The sequence below is a fragment of the Peromyscus eremicus genome, chromosome 7 (genome assembly GCF_949786415.1).
Source record: "Peromyscus eremicus chromosome 7, PerEre_H2_v1, whole genome shotgun sequence".
NCBI classification, from domain to species: Eukaryota; Metazoa; Chordata; class Mammalia; order Rodentia; family Cricetidae; genus Peromyscus; species Peromyscus eremicus.
Genome location: NC_081422.1, coordinates 95,080,390 through 95,101,775, shown reverse-complemented (window position 1 = coordinate 95,101,775; position 21,386 = coordinate 95,080,390). Strand labels below are relative to the sequence as shown.

The 21,386-nt window shown below is 36.1% G+C and overlaps 1 protein-coding gene and 1 pseudogene across 3 annotated transcripts in view; both read right to left on the bottom strand.

Moving 5' to 3' along the window:
- Positions 1-21,386, bottom strand: part of Stag1 (STAG1 cohesin complex component) — a 322,421-nt gene that overhangs the window by 55,569 nt on the left and 245,466 nt on the right. For all 3 annotated transcript variants that reach the window (XM_059268454.1, XM_059268455.1, XM_059268456.1), the window contains 7 exons: positions 13,786-13,903; positions 12,391-12,494; positions 8,267-8,359; positions 8,082-8,171; positions 7,736-7,939; positions 6,789-6,859; positions 5,058-5,145 (listed from right to left, as the gene is read on the bottom strand). In XM_059268454.1, the coding sequence (XP_059124437.1) occupies positions 5,058-5,145; positions 6,789-6,859; positions 7,736-7,939; positions 8,082-8,171; positions 8,267-8,359; positions 12,391-12,494; positions 13,786-13,903 (768 nt within the window). The remainder of the gene's footprint in view (positions 1-5,057; positions 5,146-6,788; positions 6,860-7,735; positions 7,940-8,081; positions 8,172-8,266; positions 8,360-12,390; positions 12,495-13,785; positions 13,904-21,386) is intronic.
- LOC131915317 (AP-2 complex subunit beta-like) lies at positions 20,041-20,793 on the bottom strand (annotated as a pseudogene).

Below are 21,386 nucleotides of genomic sequence, written 5' to 3'. Positions count from 1 at the left end.
ATTACTAGAGATTGAAATTATGTGTGTGCTAAGCAAGTTTTTTCTCTACAACTGAGCTATATCCCTACCCCCTAGTTCTCTTTATACTTTTCATCTTGAGACAGGGTCTCACTAAGTTACTCAGGTTTGCCTTGAATTTATTACTGTGTAGCCAAGGCAGTTTCTCAATTTGTAATATTCCTACCTCAGTCACTTTAGGATCTGAGATTATAGGCATGTGAAAGTAGATCAGCCTTCTGAGAAATTAACTCAAATTCCCAAAGATTTTCCTCATATTTTCTTTTAGAAGTTTCCTGTAGCTGGTTTTATTTTGAGATTTATAATTTGAGTATTTATGTCATTTTATTTTGACACAGTCTTAGGTCTCCAAGTAGCTGAAGTACAGGCATACATCATTATGCTTGACTTGCTAATTGTTGTACATAATCTGAAGAAGTATGATTAAAGTTGTTTTGTTTTGCATCTCCTTATCTAACTGTGTTTCAGCACAATCAGACAAAAGCTTATCCTTTAGATCTGGAAAGAATTGCTTTTTTTTTGTCCTTGTCATAAAATCAATGGACCAAGCAGGGCATGTTAACACATGCCTATAATCCCAGCAAATGGGAGGCTATAGCAGAAAGATTTCCATGAGTATAAGGGTAGGCTGGGTTACACCCTGTTTCAAAAAACAAACAAAACCAAAAGTTAAACAATCAAACAAACAATTTGAAAAAAACAAAAAAACCAAACATCTAAAAGCTTTTGGTATGGCAGACCTGAGGAGAACGCAACTGAAACAAGTTCTAAACTCAGGAAGTGCGCACACAGTCTTCTAGAAAGCATGATTTTTAACAACATACACAATAATCCATAATCTATCCAAAAACAATAACCTGACTTAAGTTAAACTCACCCCCTATATTATGTTCAGTCTGAATAATGTGGTGATTTCCAGTTCATGATGACGGATAAAGTACCAGCATCTAATCTCTCCCCACAGTTCCTATTGAAACAGCCCAAAAGATATTTGGGAAAAAAAGATCAATACAAAAACGAATTTGACATAGAGCAAACATCAGAGGGCAGGGGGTGAGGGAAAAGAAGGCATGGAAAAGAGTGGAAGCACAGCCTGGGCTACCATATGCTAGTAGCATATCAATAGAAAAGTGTAAAGAGAATGGAAATAATTTAAAAGCTTGGTTTTACTAGGTGTGCCATACTATAGGGCCCTAAGCACATTATTTAAAGTTTCAGTTTTATTTGTAATAAATAAAAATAACTATATAAGTATAATATATATAAACTATATATTTCTCATATGGTTTAAACAAATGAATACATGTAAAAACTTAGTACTCAGTTTATTGTAAAAATAATTTTTTTTTACCCCTGGTTGGCCTGGAACTTGCTCTGTAGATCAGGCTAGCCTTAAATGCACAAAGATCTGCCTGCCTTTGTCTCCCAAGTGATAAATTTAAATTTGAATGATGCGTGGAGAAGCTCAACATTAATCACATATAATTCCTTTTCCTTTTCAGAGAGGGTCACACTATGTAGCCCAAACCATCCTAAAATTCTCTATGTAGAGCAGGGTTGGCCCAGAACTTACATGCCTGGCCTAGATTACCTTTCTTTAAAAAACAAGTTCAATTACACTATTTTGCTTGATAGTAAATAATACTGTAAATGATCTTTATTGAATTTCAATCTTCTACAGCTTGCTTGGCGCTATGAAAAGGATACATTAATAGAGAGCTTTAATATACTTTATTTTTCTCAGACGCTAGTCAAGGTATTTATTATATTTACATATTTACTTGGTGTATGTGTATGGGTGTGCATATGCCATGGCATAGGTGTGGTGGTCAGAGGGCAACTTGCTGAGCCAGCTCTCTCCTTCCTCTATGGGGGCCTGGAGATCAAACTCAGGATGTCAGGCTTGCTGCTTGAGCCGTCCCTGGCTTTTAAATTCAACAGCATACCAGGAAGAAATAGGCACAGAGCCACAAAGTAAGATAGGGACAACCTTAAATATCTTTCGCTTTTTGTTTTATAAAAAATTGTATGAGGAAGATAAAATAATTTACAACATCTGATTTCTTCACAGTAAATAATAACTGTGTTATAGAACTAATATATTTTAAAATACTTTTTATATGTTAAATATTCATTAGCACGGGGGTTTCAGTATATCCTGTAATACATGCTTACTAGAAGTGCTCAAAAAGTATTAAAAGCACATAGGAGCCTGTTTGAAAGGAGCACAGGAGCTCCCACCTGACAAATCTGCAAATATACAAGCAACAAAATAAGTACCAACAACGAATTATAAAACATACTAGTATATGAAGATTAAATGAAAAAATAATTTAAAATGAAAAAAGATGAGTAAATGGACAATTTTTCCTTATATACAGTATCAATTAATAAGCACAAAGTGAGAACTAAAAAGTAATTAGAAATTGTTTTGTGATCATGATAGCAGGGATTCAGACAAGTTTACATAAATGGCATAAAACTTTGTCAAATTCTGCCAAGAAGCAACAGCTTTATTTATATACTTTTAAAGAACTTTTTGACAGCCTATGAATTAAAAAGGACAACGTTAACTACATAGGGGAAATTGGATAGATTCTACCTTAATCAGGTGATTTAATATCATTAATAGTGAGCAAATTGACATTATGTTTCTTTTCATTCCTCTTCCTTTTCTGTTCACATATACTAAATGTAAAAAATACTTTGGTCATATTTAGCCTCTATGTACCTCTTGACATGATACAATGAGGACAGAATATCATCCAATACTCATTCCTGGAAGAATGTGTAATCCAAATTGAAATATACCACAATCAGACAAAATTAATTGAGAATATTTCATAAACTAGGGGGTACTCTTCAGAATATCAGTGTTATGAAACACAAAGGCTTCCGATTAAAAGTGACAAACAAGATAGACTATCTAAATACTGTATGTTATTCTAGATTGAGAGTAATGATATAAATGATGTTTAAAAGTCCCGCTCTCCCAAGACAAGGATTTTCTGTGTAATAGTCCTGGCTGTCCTGGAACTTGCTTTATAGACCAGGCTGGCCTCGAACTCATAGAAATTCACCTGCCTCTGCCTCCTGAGTGCTGGGATTAAAGGTGTATGCCACCACCAGCAGGTCTTTTTAAAAATTTTTATGTATATGAGTGCTCTATCTTCATGTACAACTTTATGCCAGAAGACATCAGATCCCACTATAGATGTTTGTGAGCCACCATGTGGTTGCCGGGAATTGAACTCAGGGTCTCTGGAAGAGCAGCCAGTGTTCTTAACCACTGAGCCATCTCTCCAGTCCTGGTAAATTTAAAACATTATTGGCATCAGAAAAGACAAATTACTACCAGAGAATCCCCTAGCTCAGCCCACAAATTCTGCTATCCCTAAAGAGTAAAACTAAAGAGAGATTTAGTTAAATTGTTCATTATAAAAAACAAATAGTCAAGGATATGGTAAATATAGTTCTCCCAAATATCTAAAGAATTAGGTTATCTAGAGTATTAGCTTTTAGACACATTCACAATACTGACCATAATTGAGGGGTAACATCAGCAAAAGTTTTGGTAATTCTTTGAGGTCTGTGCTCAGAAAAAGGAATCTCAAAGAAAATCTCTGGATTCTAACTAAAAGCAAAAAGCTGGAATCTGAAAAGGGGAGCTAAATAATCATATAAAAATTAGTTGAATACAGTTTTTGTTCATTTCTATATATATCTTAGGAGATGTTTGTGAAAATGTAAATATGAACAAGAACACAATCTAGTAGTCATGCTTTCAAACTTCATATACCTGGTTAAAGACTAAGGATATGAGTCCAAGAGAAGTTAAGATACATACAATATAAATATGTTCTTATTAAAAAATTAACATGAGGAAAAAACATCTATGCAATGATAGGAGCAGAAAACAGCCATTATGAGGCTGTCACAAGTTAGTGGCTAAGACACAAATGAATGTATTGTGGATTGAAAATAAATGTCAACAGGTTCATAATCCCATTAAGCAGAAATGTGTTACTTTTATTCTTTCCTTGAAGAAAATAAGGAAAACAACAAAAGAATACCTTTATCACCTTTCAAATTTGTAAGACACAGCTTGAGAATATGAATGAGTTATATTTAGGAGATTGAAAAGTGAGATGAAGACAGAATGGAAAACTGAAGTGCCATTAATAAATGAAGTAAACAATATGGTTAAATATTAAGCCTCTTGCCACAATAAAGCAAACACATTAACTTTATTCTGTAGTGGAAGAAAAATCTGAGCTGAGCTTCAATACGTGGAAGAACAAAACAGCTTCCCAACTTCATTTTCCTGTAGATCCATAAAGGAAATGTTCAAATGTGACACATTTGCCCCAGATTTTTATCCTCTTTTCACAAATGAAAGAAAAGCACCTAATTAGGTACACTGTGTTTATTAAGAGTGGGATCAAGAAAGTCATTGTTTTGGGGGTGGAGGGAAGACAGGTTTCTCTGTGTAGCCCTGGCAGTCCTGGAACTTACAGAGATCCACCTGCGTCTGCCTTTCTGAGTACTGGGACTAAAGGTGTGCAGCACTACTGCCCTGCAGTACGTAATTTTTTATTTCAATTTTTTTTTTTTTTTTTTTTGCAGTTCTAGGAGTCAAATCCAAGAATGTGAACACAAAAAGTTCTAACTACTATAGGCATCCAAACAATGGTTTTACTATACAATTAAGCCACGTTGAAGCCATCAGTATTTACAACAATGCTTAGAACAGTCATCATCAGAAATGTATTATAGAAATTAATAGTTTTTCTAGGAATGTTTACCTTAACATTAATTTTTAAAGATAATTATAACAAAAATAGTCTATCATTTCTTACTTTAAAACATCTGAATATAAGACATACCAAATAGTTAAAATCACAAGGACAATAGTTCTCAAAGGAGCTAGCTGCATTATAGACTTACCAGCTATTTTCTGCAACAAGCTTTGGAAAATCATTTGATTTCAGAGTACCTTAGCTTCCTAAAGAATAGAAAGAATATTAATAATTTCCTACCTGTTCTGGCATAGCTCCATGTTCAATTCCAGTCTTCAATAGTCTATAGCAATTACCAAATAGATCCCATTTCGTGAGATCATGAGCACTAAAATAAATAAAAAAAGATTTTAATTTTACTCTAGAATAAAAGATAGTTTCAATTTGAGCTCAGTTTCACTAAGCAGAACAACACAGAACTATTTCCTTTTCTTGTAGACTTGAAAACAACCCATAGAGGAAACATTCGAATGTGAAAAGAAACCAAGAATGAAAACAACAGTTGAGGGGAGAGGTAGAGTCTGTCAAATGAATCATGAGTTTCACATTTAATGTCAAGTTTCTCCTTAGATGGTTAACCTAAACCCATGATGTATACATCTGCAACTTTATATTTAAAAGTACGTTTTACAATTAAAAAAAATAATTATATGTGTATTTTTGAAAGAGAAATCTGCTGTCATCAGATGGACAGAATTACAAAACCAGAGGATAGGAAATATGAGAAAACTCAAAATCCATTGTGTAGCCATTTATATAGCCTCAAGACTTGTGAAAGTGATTTCCGTCAGGGTTCACTATGTGGTGCAGAATGGCCTGCAGCTCCTGCATATCCACCTGCCTCTGATCCCACCATGCCTGGCATTGAAGGAAGAAACTTGAACTATACTACAAAGTCAGTTTTTTTGACTATGGCTGTCAATTTTTATCGTAAATAACAAGATAAGTTTTAAAATAAGAGTTTGGTTCTATACAAGATTCCAAAAAGTTTCTTTGTACGTAAAAATGGATTAGATTTCTTTTCTTTATTTTTCCCTTCTTTCCTTCCCCTCATTCATAGAGACAAGATCTCACTACATCGCTCTGTTGCACAAGGTGGTCTCCATCTCTTGAGCTGAGGTCATCCTTGTCCCTCAGAAGCAAGTGGGAGTAGCGCCAGGCACTCCCACACTCAACCAAGACCTAGATTTTAGAAAACTGCCTTTGAAACGTGAATAATTTATTAAGAGCTACAAACAAACTTTCTTTTGACAACACAATTCTGTTTCTCTTCCTTTGTGGAAAAGATAAACCTCATTACACAGATATGTGGATTATGGTTTGAAAGCACATTTCATCTGAGCCTTTTACTCCTTATTCAAATCCAATTGTTCTGTCTACACAGTAAAAACAGTAATAATCTAGAAGTCCACAGGAATTACTTGCATGACTTCCTCAAAATCTTATTTCATTAAATTATATATAGTTTGGCAATTAAGGAATGTAGTGTATATACTTAACATAAAGATTGGGGAAATAGCTAAACAAAATGAATCATAATTTTTTGTTTTTACTGAAAAAAATGTTCCTTACAACAAACTGAAAACTTGCAACTTTGAGCCAACATATACAACCTTCCCATCAATCTTACTTTTTACTTAACAAGAATGTTAAATACCATCAATTGAAAATTACTTATAAAACTCTGGCTTATAACATAAGCTCATCTGTTTTGTTAAATAATATGGATTGATTAAAATGTTTATAGTACACCTTGGACTTAAATGATTAGTTTTCAAAAATTAACAAATATTCTTATACCAACAATAATTAAAACTAAAAAAATCCATAGAAAATCTGGATGAGCGAAACTTGTTACACTTTAATATTTAAAAATGTATCACTGTTGTAAGAAGTCAAATATTACATTTAGTCTATTCATTGGCCAATATGTTACTTGCTAAATTTATATTAATAATAAACATGACATACTTGTGGAAAGAAGTTAAACGCTTTAAGGTGGAAAGAACATTGTAGATATCATCATCATCAGCTTCTTCACCCTATAAATAAAAAATAAAAGTGAACTCATTTTCATAGTAACTTAAATTTAATTAAATCCTACTAATTCTTAACAGCCTGAAAGACGTTATATAAAGCAGTATATTCACTACAGATGAAAAACATACGAATTTTTAGAATAGACTACAGTAAATTCCTTGAAATTGAAATTGTTTGTGACAGTGTTTTAAAGTTCTAGCTAGTGCACTGTCTTTCAGTTCTGAGGACTGAACACCAGGGGTTCCTCAGGAATGCACACATCAGTTACTACTTGAGCGAGCCTTATCCTGAAAACTGTTTAAAGATTATTTAATATTCTACTAATGGCCAGTTACTTCAGAAAATTATGGTGAAAAATCATATGTCATGTTTAAAAAATATTACCAAAATTCTTTAAAAAATCAGTTATAAAGATTCTCAGGAGGATCAAAGCATAAACTACAGGAATTTCAGATTGCCTTATAGATAAGAAAGCAAGGGCAAAAGGAAGCCCAAAAATAATGAGAAAAACTACGTTTGCCAAGAGTGTTACTTCCTTGAGCAATCATATTTAACTTAATTTGTATGTTTTATTCACTAGCACAATATAATAAATAAGAAATTTAAAAATGTAAATTGGATCCCAGAAATAGAAAACAAAGCAAAGAAAAAGCAAAGTTTAGACTGTTCTTAAAAGAAGAAAAAAAAACCATAGCACAAAAAGTAAACTATAAAAGGTTGATTTTTACAGGATGTACAGTTTCCATAGTACTGCTAAATTCGAAAAAGGGTAGAAAAATTTAGATTTTTTTTTGAAAAAGGACTTGACTCCCACATTCAGGTATTCTGAGTAATTATCAGCCTAAATTAGGATATGCACCATCAACTTTATAACGAACCTCTTGCAACAGATCTTCCACAGAATGATTGAATCGATCTACAAATTCATCAATCAGCTGGCTCCGAGCAATATCAACTCTGTTCTGAATCGTATACTCTTCACTGCATAAAATGCTGTAGGTTTTACTGCAGGCTTCTAGAACATCTGATTCTACATGTTTTTCTACAACAAACTTAATCTGTTTTAATAAAGCGTCCAGGTGCTGAGGAGGAAAAAAAGGAAAGCTGTGATATTTAGATTAATAATGAAAATGAAAAACATCATTTATCAAATAATTTATGATTAGATGAAATATAAAATCCAGTTATTAAAACTACTTTAGTAGCAGAATTTCAGGGTCTTACCTTTTCCATCCTACCCGTGCTGTAGATTTCTAGATCAAAATACTGTGGAATCTGTAGCAAGTTTGCTACCTTCTCTGCATCTGCAGAATACTAGAGGAAGCAGCAAAGAAAAAAGAGTAACTACACTAATAGTGCAAGAAAGCAAACTCAGGGCACATTACCACAAAACTGGAAATGGCGGATACCTTTGATAGTAACATAGGAAGTGTGATGATAAAATGCTCCGTTAATTTGTTTCTATCATCAATTTGAGTTTTCCTTTCTTTGGCTGTTAGCACCTAGAAATAAATGGAAATGATAAAAAAGTGTCATTTAGCAGTTTAAAAATTGAAAATGTTAATATAAAATGATGAAGAACTGGCAGATGACATAACCAAGAAATTTAAGAGGAATATAAAAAATTAAGTGTTAGGATAAGCTTAAGTCAGAGCAATAATGGATGTATGGTTATATTCAAATAAATATGTATTTCTCATCTCTGTCTAGTACACATGCCTACAAGACATAATAACCTAATAACCATAATCAAACTTAGTGCCAAGATTCTGATCCTTACCAGTCACTGTAAGGAACCATGGCTCACAAGAGAAATAAATGGTTGGTTATTGTGTAAGAACAGAATGGAACCCAGAGTTCAATAAATTCTTTTATGGTCCCCATTCCCTGGTATTTATACCCTTGGTAGACCTTTTTCCCACAATGAGTAAGGCTAACTTGTGTGATTAACAGGAAGATACTAAATCTAACTATATCTCCAGGATGATTTCATGACTTTTTGAAGACTAGGGCATTAAAAATACAGCAGTGTTCACCTTACTGTTCTGAGAAAGATAATCAGCCATATATGATGAGAATACTCAAACATCCCTACGGAGAGGGCATGCAGACAGAGAAGCTCTAAGATCATCTACTAAGCATCAGTCCACACCTGCCAGCCACATGTGAAATATGATTCATGTGGATGTGACTTACAGCCTCTCAGTCAAGACTGATGATAAAGATGTGGTCAACCCTAAGAGGTGCTAAGTCAAATAGCAACTAAACCATTAATGAATTTCAGACCCACACAAACTCTGAAATAATGAAGGCTTATAGTATTAAGTCTATAAATTTTGGAATTATTTTCACAACTGGGCCAGTTTATTCTGAAAGAAAGGAAAGAAGTATAAAAAAAGGCAACATCTATGAAAGGACTAGAAATTAGCCCTAAAAGTAAATTATTTGTCAAAGTTGGAGCAACACATTTTTTAAAGACTTTTATAACAGAAAATTTCAAAATCACTAAAAAGCTGAGTACTAACCAGCATTCTGTCATTCTAGCTACAATACTAAATTTTTCTCTGTAGAATTTTAAAACAAATGATATATAATTTCATTCTTGATAATTAAGTATAAGCTTGTTAACAGATAAGAACTTAAAAATAATAAGTTACTATTTCCAACAATATTAAGCAGTAATACTTTAGTATCATTTCACATGCAGTCCATACTTTCCTCAAAAATTGTTCTTTTACAGCTTGCTAATGTAAGAATCCAAATAATTATATTTGTCTGCTATGTTCACACACCTTTCCTTTAATCCCAAATAATCCACTCACTTCTACATTCTAAATTTGGCTAATTGAAACCCTAGAATCTCCCTTAACATGTTTCTCCATTCCTATGCTTTTTTTTTTAAAGTTTCCATTTGTGTGTATGTGTGTACATGTACATCTATCTTCTCTCTCTCTCTCTCTCTCTCTCTCTCTCTCTCTCTCTCTCTCTCTCTCTCTCTCTCTCACACACACACACACACACACACACACACACCAAGAAATAGACAGACAGACACACACACACACACACACACAGAGAAATAGACACACAGACAGACACACACACACACACACACACACACACACACACACACACACACACACACACACACACACACACCCCTACCCCTGAGGCCAGAAGAGGTCCCCTGGAGGAAGAGTTACAGATTGTTTTTTGAGCTGACTGACATGGGTGCTGCTATGTTTCTTGAAAACTGGTAGTTATCTTGTTTACATTAAAACTCTCCCTTGCCCACACCTAGGCTCAAGAATATTTCAGATGTAGCAGTCTTATTTTCAGTGTTGTTAAGTTTAATCAGTTCAAGTTATTTAATTCATTATGAAATTCCCCATCAATGTTTCAGGCAGTTATAGGCTATTAGTACTTGTTGCCTAGATTCCTTGTTTTATTTGCGTGACAGAATAGTAGTATTCTAATTTTACTATTGTTCCTTTACTGCCAGTGATATGACTGTTGAAAAAGTTTACAAGAGCTCTTTTGTTACCTATAAACTAATACATTTTAATTTTACTAGGCTTAAAAGGTGTGGTATTTTTGTGTTTATTAGGCTTGAGTTTTGCTAAACTTCTGTTTAGAATTGTGAATCAATTTTGATGCTTTTTAAATCAAAGTTGGGAAGTTTCTGGCAATTATTCTCCCAAATATTTTTCTTAGGGGTTGGGCACGGTGGAGCATGCCTTTACTCCCAGCACTCCCAGCACTTGGCAGGCAGAGGCAGGCAGGTCTCTGTGAGTTCAAGTCCAGTCAGGGCTACAAAGTGAGACTCAGGCCACAAACAACCACCCAAAAATTTAAATATTTTTCCTCTTTGGAACTTTTATTACACGAATTGTTTCATTTGATGTTTTACACATTTCTATGGATCTGTTTATTCACTTTTTTCAACATTTTCTCTCAGTTATTTAAGATGAATCTCCTAATTTCATGTTCAATGTTTTCTCTATAACCAAGTGGTTTGTATCTTAAATGTCTCCCTCAAAAGCTCGTGTAGTAATGACTTAACAAGTCTCCCATGTGCTGTGACTATTTGGAGATGATAAAAACTTTAGAAAGTGGGGTCTAGTTGGAGGAAGCAAATCACTAGGTCAATGGAGAATATACCTCCAGTGAATATATAGAAGAATATATATGGAACTTTTCTCCTTTACTGCTGTTTGTTTCTTGGATTAATCTCCAATTATCAAAATTGTGGTTTCCCTGTATATTTCTACCAAGTGTGCCACTTGAGTTAACAAAGCTATGACTTGCCATTTGTCTACACTGAATCCATTCTGACAGGAAAGCTGCCTGTTTTTGTAGTCAGTACCACTCCGATAAAACTATACATCTTATTCATAAAGATTGAGAGGAGGGGGAGGTATTGGCTGTATGGCATAAACCTGGGGTGGGATACTACGAAAAAACTCTTGCTGCATTTACCTGTAACTTTATCCTTTTTTAAAAGTTAAGGCAGGGTCTCATAAACATGGTCCTGGCTGGTCTCAAAGCCCTATTTTAGTACCCAAGAGTAAGGGATAGGATTACAAGCACGCTTCTCCATGCCCACCAACTTTATCAGGTGGATATTTGTGACACAATTTTTAGTTTTACACTTGTTATTGCAAAAGGATTTGCTTATGTCTTTCATATCAAGAAAGTTCTTCATTAAATACTTGCTAAATACTTCCTATTAAACACTTATTAAATACTTGCTAAATATATTATTAGCCACTTATTACTGATAAGGAAACTACAGATACACAAATATTCACCTATCCAAAGATTAGATAGCTGCTACATAGAAGAGGTTACAAATATTGCAGTCTGCCTCTTGAGCCCTTAAATACTTAAAAAAAAAAAAATATCGGCCAGGCCTGTTAGTGCATGCCTTTAACCTAGCAGAGGCAGAAGCAGGAAGATCTCTGAGAGTTGAGGCCAACCAAGTCTATACAGTGAGACCCATGATACACAGAGCTACATAATAGAGATCCTGTGTCAAAAAATGAAATAAATAAGTATTAATATTATTTTATGTGTAAAGGTGTTTTCCCTGCAAGTATGTCAGTACAGCACGTGCATGCCTGGTGCCCACGAACGCCAGAAGGTATCAGATGCCTGGAAACTAGAGTTACACAAAGTTGTGAGCACTGGGTGTGAGAAATCAAACTTGGGTTCTCTGGAAGAGGAGCCGGTGCTCTTAACCATCAAATCATCTTTCCAGCCCCCCTCCCGCCATCCCGAGCTTGTAATTACACTGTTAAAATACTACAGTAGAAGCAGGCACAAATACTAGAGAGAGAACAGGAAGGAAAGATATTTTTAGAACTTGGGTCAAGCAGGTAAGACACAAAGATGAAGCACCATGCCATGCATGTATTATTTGTAAAAAAATCCTATGTTTAGGGATACAAACACCAGTAAAGTGTCAAAACAGTCTAGACAGGTAATTGCATTTATAAGTTTGCTGTAGACTTTTTACTGACTGAAAACTTACTCTCTTGCCGGTACCCCTTCCCACGGGAGGATGTGCCTCAGCTGCTTGGCGAATTGTACAAACCATTAGCTCTATAAGAGCACTCTCTTGACGGTCTGACATTGCTGAAATGAACAAAATATGAGTGTGAGTGGCTTCATAATCATATCCTAAATTAACACAATGATTTATTAAAAACTGCAAACATTATTACTTATTATGGAGAGTTAAGGTGGACTCTAGTTTTGACATTTCCCTCCCTCTATTTTAGTAATAAGTGGTTCCATCATTAGCCAAACAAACAAAGCACATGAAGTAAGCACTCTCGTCTTTTCTAACACCTAGTTTCTTTTAATTCCTTACTTTTAAGTAAGGCAATGATAAAATTTTACTGTATTCTCTTCTACATAATTTCAAATCTTAAAAATTTTCTTTGGCAGGGTGGTGGTGATGCACGCCTTTAATCCCAGCACTCAGGAGGCAGAGCCAGACAGATCTCTGTGAGTTCGAGGCCAGTCTGGTCTACAGAGCGAGATCCACTACAGGCACCAAAACAACACAGAGAAACCATGTCTTGAAAAAAACAAAAAACAAAATTTTCTTTGATTTTCCATAAATAAAAGATTGTCATATATTTAAGAGGTTAACAATATATTTTAATATATTTCCAGTCAATATACACATATAGTTTTGTTTTTGTTTTTGTTTTTTGAGACAGGGTTTCCTGGAACTTGCTCTGTAGATCAGGCTGGCCTTGAACTCAGAGATCCACCTGCCTCTGCCTCCTGAGTGCTGGGATTAAAGGCATGTGCCACCACACTCAGCTCACATATAGACATTTTAACTTATCAAATAATTTATAAAGTACAATTTAGTCCATGTGCTTATAATCTAATCAAATATTTCCAAGTGTTTGATAGACATGAAAATGCTGCAGTAAAGTATCACTAATACATATGTGTTTATGTATGATAAATTTCTAAAAATTTGCCCAAAAATGGGAACAATATGTCAAAGGGCAAAATCTTAAGCTCAAGTCTCTGAACTGATAGGAAAAAAAATAAACAAAGGAAGAAAGAGAAGAGGAGGACAGAATAGTTTTTGTTTCATAGACCTTTTCCAGGCTTACAGAAAAATACAAGAAAAAAGATTTACTTTTGAAAAAATTAAACATTAAGCGTATTTTGTGTCTGAAGTCAGCAAACAAAAGACTTATTATATAACACATGGACTTTGCAAACACCTTGTGCATCATATTAACTGTGTTAATATGGAAAGGTGTAAACAAGAAATTCTTACTATTGTAGGAATTAAGTTGTTCTATTTAAAAAGACACATGGCATGTTTACACAGATGATGTTACATTTATCAACGAAAATAAAACAAAATGAAAATAGACTTGTCAAAATACTATACCTTCCTCTCCTTGAACAGGTTCTTCTAATAGCAACTCTGTCATACATTCCCAATCTTTCAACAGTTCTTGAGAGCTCTCCCACAGACTGTCCACCAAGTAGGCTGCATGTTCATGTAACTAAAATTAACAAATTGAATGTGACCAAAGTATTTAATAAGAGAACTACTAATAATATTGTGAGTTAAATCATTTTCATCAATTAAAATGGCTTGGTCTCAACAGTTCTAAGCCATTCAAAACAAAAATAAAAACCTGATATATATATATATGTGTGTGTATAGTCGGAAGGTTTCTTGGGTTCCACCTGGCCGGTATATGGCATACCTGTGGAGGTCATAGGACTTGGTGCGCCAGACCTCACCATCCACCTTGCTAGAGACAGTCTCTTTTCACTATCACACAAGCCAGGCTAACTGGCTACTGAATAAGTACATAAGGATTCTCCTCTTCTCATGTTTAAATGGAAGGTACTATATTATCTTCCCAGGCCTCTGTTTTTCTTTTTAAAAAGGAAATAATTTTTTTTTCCAGAATTCCATTTGAAATACTGGCAGATCTTGTCATCTTAGTTAAGGTAACAAATTTAAAAGTCTCTCTTATTTCCTCTTTCCTCTTCTCATTTGAGTTTAACTCAATGCACCTCTCATCTCACTATTTTCTATTGTCATGATTCTCTTGCTAAAACATACGTAAGCCCCTTACCTACACTTCAAACACAAACTCTCTTCCACGGCTCATCATTAAACCTTAAAGAATATTGTACTCTTTAAAAGCTCTTCAGGTAGACATGTAAAGATGCTGACACTGGTCCAGATGCTAATAATAATAATAATAATAACAATACTTTCCCACCCTTGTATGAAAGATCTTCAACTTTTTTTTTAAGAAAATTTTTTCATTCATTTTATACACCAATCAAAGATCCCCCTATTCCCTTCTCCTACCCCCCCCCCCAAAACACCCCCCACTCCCTCCCACAAGAAGGCAAGGCCTCCCATGGGGAGGCATATCCAGTAGAGGCAAGTCCAAGCCCTTTCTCCTGCCTCAAGGTTGCATGAGGTGTCCCATCATAGGTAGTGGGCTCCAAAAAGTCCCCTCATGCACCAGGGATGGATTCTGATTCTACTGCCAGGGGGCCCCCAAAGCAGATCAAGCCACACAATTGTCTCGCCATGCAGAGGGCCTAGTCCAGTCCCATGCAGGCTCCACAGCCATCGATCCAACTTTCATGAGTTCCCACTAGTTTGGTTTGGTCGTCTCTGCAGGTTTCCCCATCATGATCCTGATGCACTTGTTCATAGCATCCCTCCTCTCTCTCTTTGACTGGACTCCTGGAACTCTGTTTGGCTGTGGATCTCTGCACCTTCCTCCATCAGTCACTGGAGAAAAGCTCTGTGATGACAGTTAGGGTATTCACCAATCTATCTGATCACTGGGGCAAGCCAGTTCAGTTCAGGCACCCTCTCCAGGATGTCTAGTAGTCCAAGCTGGGGTCATCCTTGGGGATTTTTGGCAACTTCCCTAGCACCAGGTTTCTCTCTATCCCCATGATATCTCCCTCCATAATGTTATCTCTCTCATTGCTTTCCCACTCCATCCCTGTTCCAGCTCAACCATCCCATTCCCTTATGTTCTCATTCCCCATCCTCTACCCTCCATTGCTTACCCCTTACCCCCAGTTTACTCATGGAGAAAAAGATCTTCAACTTTTGAGGCTAGTGATATCTAGCTAGTTAACACTTGGGATTATATTTTATAAATTATAGATCACAACTCATTTTAAGTTCTTAAACTAATTTGATTCACTGACAGAAAAATTTAAAAAATGAAGCCAAATAGAAAAGCACACATAAAGGGTAAATATTATTTTAATGCGGGGAATTGAACCCAGGGCATTGTGCATATTAGGCAAGATTTCTACTAAGCTACCTTTCCAATCCTTAACTGTTCTTTGTTATTTATGCTTGTACTTGTTTCCTCATCAGTAGTGGTATCCCTTAAAGTGTGGATCATCTTTCCAGATTTACTGGTTATCTACCAATATCTAGGCACAGCTGACATTTAAACTATGTGTTTTTTCTCCTCATTAACTAATTAATGTTGTAAATCTGGATGATCTGTGTGTATTGTTCTGTCTTCTTTTAATTTAATTTTCTACTTTATTTCTACTGCATTTAAAATCTTACACATTGACTCCAGAAATACCTTAGAAAAACCACATTCACACATGTATGCATGTGAGGGCGGGTGGACACACCCCAACACCTCCACCTCTCAATGAATTGTCAAAACCAGAGGAGGTAATACTAATTAGCATTTTCGCTGAGGGGGCTTGTAATGGGACATCTTTAAACTTTTTAGTCACCCATATTAAAGAAACTATTCCTTAGTCATCACTAATCTAATCCCTAAAGTGACAAGAACAAATCATATACAACTTGGTGTTAAAGATAAAAAAAACCCAGGAAAACAAAAGTACTGAAATATCACCATTAAACCTATGGTAAGGAAAAAACTTGTTGAGTAGGTACAGTTTTGGTTAGGGAAGATTTTGAAACAGTTCTGGATATTTTAAAACTGTTGGCAAAGACAACAGCACAGCAATGTGATAGGTACTTAATGCCACTGAATTGTATACTTCAAAATGTATAATGGTACTCAGATTACCACTATAAAAACCCAAGCTGACTAAATATATTCTTATGCTTGAGTAAGTACATGTATATTGCTGTAGAGAAGGGCTATATCCAGTAGATTATAACTTTTAAAAACAGAAGCCATGTCTTTCTGTTTCCTTTAATGCTACTGGTCTTTAATTCCGATGTAACTTTCATGATTCCATCCTTGCCTTTTTTCTAAGTACTTGTTATGTAGGCCATTGTTTTTAAACATTCTGTGATATTCTAAGATATGTTTTTAAGTAGCATTCAGCTGTTTTAATTTTCTTTACTGCAACTTCAAAGGACAATTTTTTTAATAGGTCATGCTAGTCCGTTTATATTCTCCGGCATAACCAATGGAAGAAATATTCATTTTCTCCCCCACCCTCCAGTAACACTTCCCTTAAGTATTTGTTGCCTTTTTTCTGCTTTTGAAATGAGCTTTCAATTACAAAATATCAAACTACACTCAAAGGAGAGAGTAGAAAAAACAAACCAATGGCATAGTATGGAGAAGCTGTATGTGAAGACAGAGCAACAGAGGCCAAAGGGACTGAAATAGTGGTTACAAATGTTCACAGGAAGCTAAGCTATCCAACAGGGCAAACACTAAAGTCAGCACAGGGTAGAGACTGGTCACTAGGTGTGTGTCTGGGTGTTGCAGAATTTGAGTTCAGGTTCTATATGAAAATAGAATTTTTTGCAGTTAAGAGCTCTTGGTTTGCACTGATTGCAAGGTGGCTGGACCAGTTTATGTCTTTTAAAATGCTATAATTGAGCTCATAGATGAACTGAGACTTTAGCAGCTCCACACTTCAGGGATAGTGTATAACTGGGGCTGAATATATAGTTTAGCCAAAATCCAAATGCCCTTTCACATTCCTTTTAGTAACAGAATAAAAACTGTTTTGTAACTTGCTGGAAACAGTGTAGGCATCCAAGTAACATTCCTTAATTTGAAACTGGAGTTCATTTTCTTGAGAATGTCCTTGTATGTTGTAAAGAAGACCTGAAGCTCCATTTTGCTATCTTCTATATTATAGAATCTATAAAAAGCACATTGAGTGGGATGAGGCAGTTGAAACAGAAGACATCAACACTGTTTTAAGCAGGCACCTGCAAGTTATTCAGAGGTTCTATCTTCATGACAGAGCTCAAGGTCCCAAGAAGCAGGAACATAAATGCTCTGGTTTGGCAACGGTAGAGTATCATGGCCCAAAAAAATGCTTGGGATGATATCAAAGCTGTTCTTATTAAATTGTACTGCAAAGTCTGTCACATGATGAGGACCTTTACTGGTGAAATTTGTTTCCATATAGATGTGTCCGTGGTGAGTAAAAGTCACCTAAATTGCCAAGGCTTTAGCGTTTTTTTACAGGTAACCAGACTGACTTAAGAGCCACATACCCACCAGGTATCATTCCTACCCTGTGGAAAGTTTAAACTTGCCATTTGATTCACTGTGGATAACAGCAGTAGGTGAAGGAGCAAAGTTTGCAGGCACTAGTTGATGGAATGAAGAATTACCTACCAGACTATCCAGTCCTCCTCCCTAAAATGATCTAGAGCTCCTGTCTGCATACAGGACACCTCTGATACATTAACTGAGGGACCCGGGTCAAGATTTAAAAGACCTCCCAGATCACCTTGAGAGGGGATGACCTAAGGCTGTTCCAGGTGGTTGCAGTGGCAGTACCAACAGGGCTGCCACCTGCACCAGTGCTCTCATGATGAATGAGCTATGTTTGCAATGCATGCCATGACTCCCTTCTGCAAAAGCATTTGGAGGTTTATGGCACACAGAGGCCAAGGAATCAATGTGGCAGATTAGCTCATCGAGAAGGACTGGCCTAAAGAGGTCTGTCTCCGTGTGAGATCAATGTTTTCTCAGAGACTACTTCTTTGGCTGTCACAGGTGAGCTGAAAGGTGACAATATAACCCTTATTTTCAAGGTCAGGATTATCAAAATACTGTGTGTACAAGCTTAGGACCTATTGGAACAGCTCCTCCATTTCTGATAGTTTCTTGAGAAACAGCTTCACTAAGGTCATAAATAGAGTGGGCTGTACCTGGGTACTTTCAGGACCTCCACCCCTCAACCCGCAAGGAAGCTCTCTAGAAACTCATCTGCATTACTGATTCTTTCAGTATAATCTCCTATAATTCATGGCTGCTTAAGAACTGGGGTCATCCATGGAGTCCAAGTTCTCAGAATGGCAATGATAATCTCATGCTTGCTGTACTTGCAGAATATATTCCTGATGACAACTACCAATTGGATAACTTAATTTACTTTGGTCTGAATTAGATCAAGCAATTTGCTTACACGGGTGTTCTGCTGATGTCATATTGTCCAATGGCCTGAACAGCTTTGGAAAAGATCAACATCTACCTCAGGTGTATTATATTCCTTCAGCTCTGCCAGAACCTGAGCAATGTTTGCTTGAGATGTAAGAGCAATCATGATGTTTAACTTCTCTATTTTAACATAGATAGGATCCTTGTACTTCACAAAAAAGACTTTGGTTTTTTTTTTTTTTTTCCCTTTCCTTCCCCTTCAACATTTTAGGCCTTCTCTGGAAAATTAGGTTGTTATTCCTCAGGGCAGTATTATGGATTTCTAGATAGCATGGTGACAAGTGGAAGGGATACTTCTTCAGTAGCATATTATAGTATTTGGGAGTCTTTGGGTGACAATTTCAGAAACTTCTTTAGAATGTCTACTGCTCAAAAGCACCACTGCTGAGTCGGCATGATTGTCCAGGACTTACTTCCTCACAGATACTATTGGAATTTTCCCAGGGGCCTGCCCTGAGAAGATTTCTCCCAGAGTCCTGGGGAAGATGCAATGTCTTGTGTGGGGTTATCTGAGGTAAAAGAATCTATGTACTTTAGTTTCTTATGTCTGTTTACTTTATTTCTCTATAACAAACTTCTATCTACACAGCTTCAGTTCTGTCCTGACACTCAGTTCCTCTCTGTCCCTTCTTTTTCTGTCCTCTCAGTTTTAGTAAGCTCCTACGCCTTCAATCTCATCTTCATCTTCAGTTGCTCCGTCCATACTCATTTTTTCTCTTTCTACTCTCTTGACCTGAATCAATCCTTATTCTCTACAAAAGATCTGCCTTGTTCCTTTCTCTCTAACCATGTGAGACTGCCCTACCATCTACAGAAACTCTGCCTTATTCTCCTTTCCTCTGGTCACCCAACTCTCTGACCAGGAAATCTGCCTCCCCTTCCATGCACCTGGATATGCAAAAATCCTTTGTTCTGAGTCAAATGCTCTGGAATGCCATTTGGCCAGTCTGGGGAAGGAAAGTCTGAGCTTTATTTGCACAAGAAACAAAACTATGCATATACAGTCTACCTGTCTTCTAGGCTCTGTAGGGATGTTACCTAGTAGATCAGTAGTAGGTCTGAGAAGTTTATACTGTTTGCCATATAGCCTAGTGTATGAGCGCACAAGAATTTCATAGCAGAAGACAGATATATCTTTTTTTTTTTTTTTTTTTTTAAGTTTTTCGAGACAAGGTTTCTCTGTGTAGCTTTGCACCTTTCCTGGATCTCGCTCTGTAGACCAGGCTGGCCTTGAACTCACAAAGATTCGCCTGCCTCTGCCTCCGGCCTGCCTCTCTGCCTCCCGAGTGCTGGGATTAAAGGCGTGTGCCACCACCGCCTGGCCAGATATATCTTAAAAGAGGAATAACATCAAATATTCCCTGATAAATGACTTTCCTCTAGAAAAATTCCTTGATCTTTCCAGGTATAGCTGTATTATATACAGCTGAATCTCTGTAATATATTCTTGTGGCTTGCAGCAAGATACTGATTTTCCAGGTCACCTTTAGGGCTGTAATTTGATAGTCTATCAAGTATGAAAATCTGGATCCATTCAGTGCACTCATTCAAAAAAGTGAGAAGCTAACAGATATTTTGTTGTTTCAGAGTGACTAAGTTGCTGATTGGCTAAGACTCAACTGATCTCAGACAATGATGCTACAGTATTAGTCATCATTACTGGATTTGAATTTGCTAAGAGATTCCATAGAAAATACAGAAGTCCCTGATTTTCCATTTCCATTTCCATTGTTCATTGATAGCATAAAGTTTTGCTACATAGATTGCTGTCATTTTCTGAACATAGGGATCTTTGTTCTTTAAGCACTTTTGGAAGGATTCAGAGAGATATTCTGTAATATTGTTTATCTTGGTGCCAAGACTAAGATCATAGGACTTAGATCTTGAGAAATCTGTTGACAGCCATGATGGTCATGTCTGGATGGCTTTTGGCATAGTTCATTAAATAGAGGTACCCAAACCCTTTGCTCCAGGTTGTCAGTCTACATACACTATATCTAGAGAAAGCTAACATCTTCTTGACTGTCAGTGCCAATCACTTTCTCCTTTGAGTTTTTTTTCTTTCTTTTTTCTTTTTTTCTTTTTTTTTTTTTTTTTTTTTTGGTGGGGGTTACAGGAGGAGCTTGAGACAGGATCTCACTATGTATCTCTGGCTGTTCTGGAACTCACTAGGTAGACCAAGCTGACCTTGAACCCCAGAGACTTGCCTGCCTCTGCCTCCTGAGTGCTGAGATTAAAGGCATATGCCTCTACGCCTAGCTGAGTTTGGCTTTTAATTCAAAGATTTTCCCCTTTTTAATTAGCTGTGGAGTACTTGAAATTAGTCATGATTCTGGATCTAACAAGCACTAGAGGCAAGAACAGGGAGGCAATGGCAGCCAGAGAGCCTGGACAGGGTGATATGTATAATGGGTTCCTTCTCACCACAATTCTTTCTCTAGGTCTGAATATTGTACTTTTCATTCAGTTTATTTTTTATGTGTTTTTCTATTACTAGGCTTGCTGCATGCACATTTTACTTCTTTAATTAGAATATTATGCTTCTACAGTTTTGTATTAAATATTAGTCAGACTTTATAAG